General features: G+C 37.6%; 1 protein-coding gene across 5 annotated transcripts in view; it reads left to right on the forward strand.

Annotated features, from left to right (window-relative positions):
• L3HYPDH (trans-L-3-hydroxyproline dehydratase) overlaps positions 1 to 11,791 on the forward strand; it is a 29,120-nt gene that overhangs the window by 2,018 nt on the left and 15,311 nt on the right. For 3 of the 5 annotated variants that reach the window (XR_649781.4, XM_017961207.3, XM_017961208.3), the window contains exons 2-4: positions 3,224 to 3,393; positions 6,366 to 6,488; positions 6,577 to 6,714. Coding sequence is in view for 4 of the 5 variants with exons in the window: in XM_017961207.3 (XP_017816696.1) it covers positions 3,224 to 3,393; positions 6,366 to 6,488; positions 6,577 to 6,714 (431 nt within the window). In the remaining variant the exon portion in view is untranslated. Of the gene's footprint in view, positions 1 to 3,223; positions 3,394 to 6,365; positions 6,489 to 6,576; positions 6,715 to 9,448; positions 9,949 to 11,791 lie in introns of those variants that run through there. The other 2 variants (XM_003901878.5, XM_021941871.2) reach the window with 1 other exon arrangement.

Raw genomic sequence — 11,791 nt, forward strand, 5'->3', positions numbered from 1 at the left:
AACTAGCGTGGTTACCAGAATTCCCCGCAGGCAACTACAGCAGCAGATTAGAAACACTCTAGACTTCTGTGGGAAATGGCAGCCGGCAGCAAGAACACGAACTGCATCACATTTCTGGGTCAGTTAGGGCAGGCTCAGTCAACCACTTGACCTCAGTAGTTCCTCTCAGTAGTTCCTGAAAGCATCAGTGTGTGACAGTACAATAATTAATGGGCATTAATGGTAACTGAGTTAAGAAAATGAAATGCTATATTCTCTACTTTGAAAAATGCATACAAGGCAGACATAGAGTTCAAGGTCACTGCCCCACCTCTCCCCATCTCAGTGACCTTGTGCTAGAGTTCATACCTCAGTATCACAGTCTGTAAAATGGGGATGACAATAGTACCCACCTCGGAGGGTTGCTGAGTTCTCCACCCCACCGGGCTAAAATGCAAACTCTTTTTTGTTCACAGTATTCTAGGTCCCTGGAAGACTAGTTAGTCAATGAATATTTGTTGAATGAGTAACTAAATAAATGAAATTTGGAGAAGAATATGCTGATTGACAAATGTAAACATCTGGTCCTCTTGAGAAACCTATTCCCATTGGAAATTAAAGTTTTGGCCTTCGAGTCCCTAATCTGTGCCAGGAACTCCCCACACATGGAATTTTCAAAACAACTCTTTTAGGAGAAATAGCAGTTACAGTTTGCACAAGACACCAAAGACACACTAAATGGCAGAACTAGGGTTGGAACCCTGGCCTATCATACTGCTTGGCTCTCATCCTTAAAATTTTTTGTAGTTTAAGGAGATATGTTTCAATTTCTGGAATACTGCTTAGTGTATCACACCTCATTCACAGATACAGCGTATTTTAAAATCTATCTTGTCCAACTAAACTCCAAGAAGGGAAAAGCCTATGTTTTATTCTTCCTCGTACTTCTTATATCTTCTACAGTAATCGGCACATAGTAGGTGCTCACCAAATCTTAAGCAAAGTAAATCAAATTGAAATTTCAGTGATATGCTTGTATAGAAGAAAAGAAAAACCCTTAGACTTTGGATTGCATTCTGGATAGAGGTTGTGTATTTTAGTACAAAGAGTTTGGGCTTTGGAGTCACCTGGTCCTGAGTTTGACCCCAAGCTCTGCCACTTATTTGGTGGGTAAGTCAGGGAGTAATGTGAGGATAGTAAGTAAAACAGTACCTACCTCTCAGGGCTATAGTAATTAAGGCGCTAATGTAATGAATTAAGGGGTTAGTGTATGTAAAGACCTGCCACATAGGAAGTACTCAGGGGTGAAATAAATATCTTAATTTTTAATTTTAGTAATTTAGTGATTAAAAAATGAAGTAATCACAGATAATTGATGGACAAGGGTAACTTTAAAGGAAATTTGGTCCATTTTAAAGAAAAGGAAACCAAAACTCAGTGAGGTGTAGCACCCTACCCAACTGCCCCCCCTGAGAAAACCAGACCCAAGATTCTAGAAAGGGTGGGCCAGGGAAATGATTGTAGGCTCAGGGATGACTTCTCCTGAACCAGCTTCCCAACTCCATCCTGGCCCCCTGATTGGGGGCCAATGCCCCATTCAGGTGTTACAATCAAGAGAAGAGGGCAGGCAGACTGAGCCCCGGGACCGTCACCTGGGTCTCCTGGTAAATGCTGATCTGCACCCTCACCTTAGCTCTCCACCTTCCAGCAGTCTCTCATTTCTATCTACTTCCCCATTCTCTTTTCATTAAACTTGCTTTTCTTGTTGCACCAGCATCAAGATAAAGACATTTTTGATTCAGTTTTGTTGTTACAATCCACAGCATGTTTTACTCTTTCGATGATAAACTTGCTCTGTTTTAACACATCATGGGTTAAAAGGGCTTCTGTGGACTAGTGTGGACTGACAGCATACTGATAGCCTTCTGTGGACTGATAGCATGCTGGTATCTTTGTGTGACTTAGCATGAAAACTCAGGAACACAAGACATATTTTCTTTCCCAAAACTTAATTTCTGAAATTGAAACCCTACTCTGTCCCCTTTTGGTTCACTTAGCCTCATCACTCCATGTGTTGTCCCCTTTCCTGGTATGTGTGAGCCAAGGTTTCTTAAAAGTGCTGTGGCCTTGGAGAGGATGGTACTTCAGTCCTCAGCTTACACAGTTAATCAGCGAAGTGGAGCAGCAGCATTGGCTGTCCCACCCCACCTGGTCCATGCCCTCTGCACCACCTCCCCGTCCTCTGTTTCTTCACGTCCTGCTGTGTTGCCCTGCGGAAGTTAACACAAGTCCTCTGTGCACTAAGGACCTTCAGCCTCCACTCTTCTCAAGGCAGAAAAAATGTATCTCTAGGAGAAATATTTCTACCTTCAGGACACTCCTTTGCCAACAGATGTCTTTCCCTTAGAGCTTAGGCTTCCGTAAAATAAAAACATGAAAGACGAACTTTCTCCCCTGCCATAGGCTTCCCTGAAAGACGGTGATCAACAAGCCAGCTTAAATTAGGGAAGAGGAAAAGAGGAAAATTTGAGAAGAGGGGAAATAAACATCACCCAGCCCCCTTTCTTTGGAAATACAGATTCAAGATTTCAAACTACTGACCTTCAGGTGAAACTTTGGGGATGTTGAGACTTAAAATGCTCAAATAAAAACCCTGGTGCAAGATGATGCTGTAGCGGTCAATGATTCTACAATGTCATTTTTTCTGTGTGTTTGCCTGCAGGATACCTTAATGAGATGAAAATATGTAGATAAGTATATATAATTTATGTAGATCTTTTAAAATTTTTGTTTTGACATTACAACTGAAGAAAACCAATTTGTAAATAGGATCCAAGATCCTTACTATTTTAAACCATCTCTCATGGTACAAGTGGAGAATAGACATTTTCCTTCTTAGTGTTCACAGGGATGCCCTTGGGTTTCCCTCTCTCGGTCTCAGTGGTGTTTCCTAGAAAAGATCCTCAGAGAAGTTAATGAATATGTCTGTATGAGTTAGGGAAAGCATGGCGTTCAGTTTGTAACTTCTGCAATCATCAAGTTAAAATAGAAAATAGAATGATGCATCTAGCTCTTATTCACTTGATGCTTACTAATTTTAAAAAATTGATTTTTACTTCATTATTTTCATGATAGGAAAAGAACATCCCTCTTGAAAAATAAACATATTAAAAATCCTTTGAATTTTGTTGCTAAAATACTTATTAACAAACACATCTTATTTCCAAACACATCTTTTTTTTAGATCTCATGGTGGATGTTCCCGGACATGGAAAGGTGGTGGTGGACATTGCATATGGCGGTGCATTTTATGCATTTGTTAGTGCTGAAAAGTTAGGACTAGACATTTGTTCTGCAAAGACCAGGGACCTTGTGGATGCAGCGAGTACAGTGACAGAGGCAGTGAAAGCTCAGGTCAGTATTACTCTGCTTTCATAACCAATGCCCTTCTCTGTGGCATGGAGGAAATATACATTATTAGGTCTATAAAGAAAATTAAATGATGTTTAAATTATTAGTAGTACTAAGAATAGGGTACTTATTAAAATCTTAGCCTCCAAAGCAAGCTTGTCCAACCCATGGCCTGCGAGCCACATGCAACCCAGAATGGCTTTGAGTGTGGCCCAAAACAAATTTCGTAAACCTTCTTAAAACATTATGAGTTTTTGCAATTTTTTGTGGCTCGTCAGCTCTCATTAGTGTTAGTGTATCTTATGTGTGGCCCAAGACATTTCTTCTCTTCCAGTGTGGCCCAGGAAAACCAAAAGATTGGACACCGCTGCTCTAGAGCAAAACTCTCTATGAATTCTAGCTTTACGTATATTCTAGCTTTACTCTATGAATTCTAGCTTTGTAACGTATATAACTTTGGACAAGTTACATAACCTCCATATGCCTCAGTTTTCCTGTCTGCAAAATGGAAATTAAAAAATACCTGCTTTGTAGGGTTGTGAGAATGAAATAAGTCAATAAATGTAAAGGACTTAGAGTAGTGTCTGGCCAATAGTAAATGTTCAGTAAATGATAATATTATTTTTTTGAGACAGGATCTTGCTCTGTCACCCAGGCTGTAGTGCAGTGGTGTGATCAGAGCTTACTGTAACCTCAAATTCCCAGGCTCAAAATGATGCTTCTGCCTCAGCTTCCAGAGTAGCTGGGGCCACAGGCATGCCCCATCACACCCAGCTAAATCTGTGTGTGAGTGTGAGTGTGTGCATGTGTGTGTTTATATAGACAGGATCTCACTATGTTGCCCAAGCTGGCCTCAAACTCCTGGCGTCAAGTGATCCTCCCAACTCGGCCTCCCAAAGTGCTGGGATTACAGGTGTGAGCCATCACACCCAGCAATTACTAAATTTAATAATACATACATACTAATATAGTTTATAGTTCCTTAAATGTGTAGAAATGTATTTATAGAATTGTACAAATTTTAAATGCATGTGTGTGGTCATTTGTAAAACTTGAAAATAATAAATGTAAAATATAGCATACAAAATGGATTTAAACCTTTTTCTTATTTCATAGAGAACATTAATTCCTATTATTTTTTCCTATATTGCTAAGAAGTTACTCAAATAACTACTTAAATAACTCTAGTTTTTACTTGGGAAAGCTATTTTGATAAAATCAGTTTAGATAATAAATAATTCTAGAATATTCTTTCACTTCTAGCACAAGTGAAGCACATTTTACCTTGAAATTGGGACCTATAAATAAAGCACATGTACAGTATTTGAATGTTTAGTATGTGAGAATTTATTGGTAGTAAAAAGTAACTTGTGTAAGATAGTGTCTAATGTACTAATAATTATTATGTTCTGAAGCTTTATTTTAAAATAATTTATAACTTAAATAGCAAAATGAGAATATATACTGTATCAGTATTATAAATTATTTTTCTGGTACTGCTAGTACCAGTATGTGTAATTATATTATGATAGTAACTTTTGAAGCTCTGAATGTACATTAATTTTCTGTTCCATTAAGCAGGACAGCTAATAGTTTGAGTTAACAATTTGGCACAAAATAATTTCTCCTAATTTTTAATGAATTGAAGAGAAAAAGTCATGGATATCTTAATAAAAGGTGTAATTTTGTCCTTCTCATTTGAGTTTGAACTCAACAAGGTGGCAAGGGTGGACTTTGAGGCAGGAAGGATTCTGAGAAAAATGAGGACAAGTTCTATTATTGATGTATCAGACAGTACAATTAATTACTCTGTGAACTTTTGACCATTCACACTGCTGAAGCAGATTTAGGAAAAGGCCATGGGGATGGAGAGTTAAAGTTAATATAAATTCATCTTCGTTCGTTCATTCACTCTTTTAACAAACATTTACCAAAAACATACTGTATGGATGTTAGACACTATGCTAGATCCAAAAGAACAAACTCCATCTTCGAGGAGCTAGCTCCAGTGGGGGAAGCGAGCATTGTGTTGGAATGTGCTATAATGGAGGTGGGGCATATCGCTTTACGAGGATGGAGAACAAAGATTCAATCTGCAGGAGACTTTAACGTGGTTTCAGATGGACTCTTTGGATGTTAAGAACCCAAAGCTGTTCCATTGCTTTAAATGACATGTAACTGGAAGTAGAAAGTACTAATTATAAGGATATACAAGGGAAGTAAGATTATAGCAATCTCAGTCATACTACAAATGTTTGCAGAAATCCAGGAAAAGTTAAAGAACTAGACTTCCAAGAACAAGTAGCTTTGCACATTTGGACCTGAATCTACCATTGAGTGACTTAGTTACCCTGCCAGTGCCTGCTTCTTTGTGTGCATATCTACTGCTTTTTGATGAATCAACTGACTTCATCGGCTACAATAAAGCTATTTTTCATCCAATTGTTTCTCTCACCTAATAGTTTCTGCATTCTTACAGAATGTTATGTCCTCTCACAGCCTTTGTCTCTATCATTGGTATTAACTTCAGCTCTAGATACTCAGAGCCTGATTTTCCCACATTATCCTCTTTAAGCTTCTGAGAATAAGACTATGATTGCCTTAGCTCATCCTGTTGGAGAAGCCATCACCAGCCTGTGGGTTGACCATCCTGGGGTCAGTGCTGCAAAGACTATGTGTATTTGGGGTGGGAGGGGTGTATAAAATAGGACTACTTTTTTTTAGCAAAGGCTACGTGCAGGACAGCTTCCTTAGAAGGGACTCAAAGTATGATAATAATTATAACTTCCAATAAAGTTGTTACTTCATCTAGACAATGACATAATTTCTAGCAATTAGTATACGTTGCCCAAAACGGTATTTTAAAAATGATGATTAAAAGTTACGTCTAAAAATGACCCATCTGCATTATTTATAAAGATACATTTGAATCAAAATATTTATTTTTTATGTGGTTTTTTTTTTGTTATTTGCAGTTTAAAATTAATCATCCTGATAGTGAAGACCTTGCCTTTTTATATGGAACCATATTAACAGATGGAAAAGATGCTTATACCAAGGAACCAACCACCAACATTTGTGTTTTTGCAGATGAACAGGTATTAAAACCGAATGTTTAGGGACAAACGCCAGGTAATATGGAACTAAAACATTATGAACATTCTATCTTCATTTATTCTGAAACAGGTTGACAGAAGTCCCACTGGCTCAGGAGTGACAGCCCGAATTGCCTTACAGTATCACAAAGGGCTTCTGGAACTGAACCAGACCAGAGCCTTCAAAAGCAGTACCACTGGCTCAGTATTCACAGGGAAAGCTGTGAGGGTAAGTGACACCCTTAGCTTCTTATTTATAAATGTGTCACTTATGAGACTGAAGAGGCCTGAGTTGGGTGTTTGATAAATTTCTTCAGTCAGCTTTCAGAAGAGAATTTTAAAGCAGGCCTGTAAAAACTTCTTTTCAACTAGGACATTGGTTCTCCAGTGTGGTCTTGGGATCCCAGGGGGCCCCTAAGTTCCTTTCCATGGGTTCAGAAGGTCAAAACTATGTTTACAATAATGACATTACTTGCTTTTCACTCTCATTCTCTCAAGAGTGTACAGTGGAGTTCTTCAGAGGCTACGTGATGTATGATAACCCAACCAATTGAATGCAGAAGCTAGATATGAGAACCTAGCTGTCTTCTATTAAGCCAGACATGAAAGAAGTTTGCAAAAATATCAAACATTGCCAGTTTTCTCATAAATTTTTTTTATTTTGGCAAACATAGTTATTTTCACAAAAATATGGGTTTGTTATTTTTAAAATGAAGTAATGAACAGATATATCTAATTCCTAATATAGTAAATATTGATAGATAAAACTTATATAAAGAAAAACTCTTTGGGGTCCTCAAATCTTAAGGTATAAAAAGGTCCTGAGACCAAAAGGTTTAAGAACTACTAAATCAGGGTTTGGGTTTTTTTTGTTGTTTGTTTTTTGTTTTATTTTATATTAGTGTTTTATTTGATATAATAGGATGTGAAAGCCCTGAAAAGTTGTGGAACATCAAATTTTTGTAATGGAATAAAATTTTAAATGTGCTAACCACTAAGTAATGAATCTCAGTAGTAAATGAAATCTACTACAGAATGATTGATCTACATTCAGAAAATTATTCTACTCATAAAGAGTCCTTTAACATAGCAAACAATCTACCCTAATATAGCTGTTTTTAAGATTTGGTGTTTCTCAATATTAGAGTTTCCTTAAAGATCTCTACATCATATACCAATCTTAGACATGTGAAACCATTTATGTTGTATGCAAAAATTTGGAACACACTGTCTTCAGAATCTGAAATGGAACATAAAAATAATAACATACATTTATTGGATACTTCACTGTTCATCAGTTTTCAAGCTAAACACTTGATACATGCCATCTCATTTAATCCTCACAAGAATCCTACAAGGTCAGTACTGTACTGTTGTTACCCTTTTAAATAGATGATAAAATGGAGAATTGGAGAAGTTAGGTAATTTGCCAGAGGTTAGTTAGTGAGTAGCAGATCCAGGTCATGAACGTGGGTCTCTCTGAACAGACCAAAGCATTACATTATATTGCTGTCAGAGCAAAAGGTCAATGAGGCTTTATATTATAGGAACTGTTATGAGAAGAATCTGGGACTGCAATGTCCCCCTAAATAGAGAGGGAGCCGAGAGACCAAAGAATGACTCAGACACGTCCAGGTTGGCAAGTCGATGCATTTATTAGAACTTCCATACAAGGCACTCCTGGGAAGCAGCTGAACAACTATGGAGACCCATCCTGCCTCCTGACTCTAAGCTGCTTTTAAGCTAATTTTCTGGCTCTTTGCCTACTGTGTATGTGTGATAGGACTGTTTTCCTTGGTATGTTCCCAGATATTCTCTGGGATATTTGGGTTCTCAGGGATACCTGCTCCTTGGCTGGGCACCCTGCCCTTGGCTTACCCCCCCAGCCTTCAGGGTTCAAGCAGTGCACGTACATCCTTACATAACCTGGTGAAGGACCTGTCACACTACAGCAACTTTATAAAAAGATAAAGTATTATACCCCAACAATATTTGACATTTTACCTTTTGCTTCAGTTATTCTTCTTTTAAAAAGTAGAACATAAAAAGATATGCTGAAGTTAATGTTTCCAGTTATTTGTTTTATAGTTATTGATCATGCTTGCCAGAACGTCTTCACTTGCATCATGCTCTCTCTCTGTCTGTGTGGGCCTATCCAGGCTCCCTGATGGTACCTTTTCAGTTTCTTCGCCTGTCCCAGCTTCCTTTCCCTGTCCTTCCATTTAGATGTTCCCATCACTTCATCCTCAGCTTCCTTCTCATCTCATCTACAGTTTGATGCTGCTGGGCAATTTCATCCACTTCCTAGGCTTTAGTTTTCAACCATCTACTGACAATGACTCCCAAACCTTTATCCCTGCCCTGCCTACCTACCCTGTATGTCTTTCAGAATATAACACACTTAATCCCGACTGTTCATTATACTCATCTCTAAATGACTGTCCCAGAGGTGTCTCAAACTCACCTTGTTAAAAAGTTCTTCCTTCCTTCCTTTCTCAAATGTGCTCTTCCTTTCTCCCCCCATTATGGTTAATGCCATCACTAGCATCATTTCCAAGCTAGAAACTATGGTTATAATTAACTTATTGCTAGTCCTCAGTTCCCACATGCATTGGTCAAGAGGCCTATCAGTTCTACCTCCAAACTGTCTCTGTGTTAGTATATATTCTCCTTCTCGATCTTCACTGAAAACTCCCGTAATGACTATGGAATCATTCAGTGAATTGAGGTTATCTCTTAACATGTTTCTGAGTCTTTTGTCTCTCTCTTTTCCAGTTTGATCCCCATTTTACAGCTACAGTTATCTAAAACACAAGTCTGACCACGTCACTCTCCTTAAAAACCTTCCCTTGCCCGTAGGATTTCCTTGCCTTTCCTTCACATGATAAAAGTCAAGAGTACAATTTTCAAGCCAGATACAATATGAGTGCAATATTTTGATAGTATACTCCATCTTTTTTCAGGAAGCGAAATGTGGTGATTTTAAAGCTGTTATAGTGGAAGTATCAGGACAAGCCCACTACACGGGTACAGCAAGCTTTATAGTAGAAGATGACGACCCACTGAGGGATGGATTTCTTCTCAAGTGACTTCTTCCATGATTTTGAGGGCTTTCTTTTTAAAGTAATCATTATCCATAATGAATGTTTTCTCTAAATTATGTGAAAACCAATAATCAAATTATACATATAAACTAACTTTCTTTCTAAAATACTACCCTGTGACTAAATATAAAGTCATTATACCTCATATTTGCAACTGTATTTTGGTATAAATATCACTTATGTCTAGCATACAAAATGCCAGAAATGCAGTCTTTTTCTCGTGATTAACATATCAGGTAAAATTAAAGCAGTAGTTACTTTAAAAATATTGCTCTATGGTAATTACTATTAATATCATATTTTGTTTTAAAGACTCTTTGAATAATATGTGGAATTTAACAATGAACTTTACAAGCTCATTATTTTTGTCTTCCATTTTTTTTTTTTTTTGAGTAGAATAATGTCCTCTCTATAAGCAGCATGTAAAGGAGATGGATTATTATAAAGTACTCAACACTTAGCACAATAGCCTGGGAAGGATGGGGTTGGAGTCAGCTTCTTTGTTACCGTTGCTGCTAGGGTGTTCTCTGTGGTGCAAAGCCCAGCGTCTACACCCACAGGTAATGAAGTATCAGAGACTGATGCTAAGAAGACCAACTAGTAATCAGACTTGTGCTGTATCTTTAGGGCTTTTATAAAAGGGGTTGCTTATTGCATTATTAAAATGCAGATATACAGTAGAAATTAAGCAGTGAATCCTTACAATGGAATGAGTCTCATACTCTATCAGCTGCATGCTAGGTAGATTTAAAACATGAAATAAATGCTTACGATTGGCATTCCTTCTAGTTAATATTTATCTATGAGCCTGTTAAAAATAGGTGAGGCATTAAAATATTCTAAGATGTGATGCTCTCCGAGAATTCAGTAGACTCTTTTGTGAGATAGGTAATAGTATTTTATTTCGGAGCATCCAGAAACTGAAGTAATTAATTCATTTAACTGGCTTTATCACCCAGAGAGTCTGTATAGGCCTTATTATTAGGTCTGTGATTTAATTACCTGACCAAAAGGGAAGCTATCATGTTAATGTTTTTTATTTCTCTATTTCACAAAAACAGTGAGGATGTTTTTCACTCATTCTCCACAGAATTCTGTAGTAAATAAATCACTTACCTAAAAAAAAATGACATTATCACTAAGTCAGTATGACCAAATAATTTTTGCAGATCAGATTTGCTATACTTAAAAAAAAATAAAAATAAAAATGGAACCATTATTTTCCCTCTGAATCTCACAAGTCACATGAATTTGAAGGAAAATTGTTTAAAAATTACATTTTGTAGCATTTTATAATCTATCAGGTACATACTGAAGTACATTCAGAAATGCATATTATGATTCCATGGCCATCAAGGTAGGGGGTAGTTTTACTCACTGACCTTGTTTAGAATTGTCAGCACTTGGTGATATTAAAAAGACTTTTAGTTGGTTTTAGTATTGTTCTAAAATTCTCTGAAGACGGCACACCCCTTTATCAACTGCACCAGGGAAAACTACTACTCCTGCCCTACCCATGGTATGCCACTGTTTTTATCCCATTTATCCATTTAAGGGAGATGCAAGTCGAACATGTTAAAGAACTCTCCTAAGGTCATTTAGAGGCTGCAAATCTAGGAGTTCTGACTCCAAGTCTAGTATTTTCCTACAACACTTCCTCCAATTCTAAGATAGGATGGCCATAACTTGGTCTAGGACATAGTACTGTAATAATAAGAATGTTATATTTCTTGAACATTAAACAATATCTATTACCTAAGTCTTCCTAAATTTCAATCCAAACCAGAGCTGAACCCTTGCAATAGTGTCCATTCCTGCTGCACTTCACCCTGGTTCCCTTGAAGTAAAAAACATTAGGGAAATCAACTCCTCCTCCTCTGACCTCCACATGTCTAGTCAGTCACAAAGCCCTGTTGATTCTGCCTTCTTAATACTGCTCACATCTATCCCTTCCCATCTCAGTGAGGGTCTTGCCTCATCAATTAACCTCTTTCAGGTGTCTCCAATCTCCTGCCCTCCCCCCCTCCACTTGTTCCTTCCCCTAAGTATTTAAATGTGCTGATTGTAAACAAAATGAAACAAACATCCCTGTCCCTCCTTCCCTCTGTAGATGGCTGTCACTGCTAACTCCTTCCCTTGGTATTTAAGCTTCCAGATTCCTTACTGTCTCCTCAATGGGTACATTTTCTCACCTTCCATTTT

Source organism: Papio anubis, chromosome 7 (assembly GCF_008728515.1).
Source record: "Papio anubis isolate 15944 chromosome 7, Panubis1.0, whole genome shotgun sequence".
Taxonomy (NCBI): Eukaryota; Metazoa; Chordata; class Mammalia; order Primates; family Cercopithecidae; genus Papio; species Papio anubis.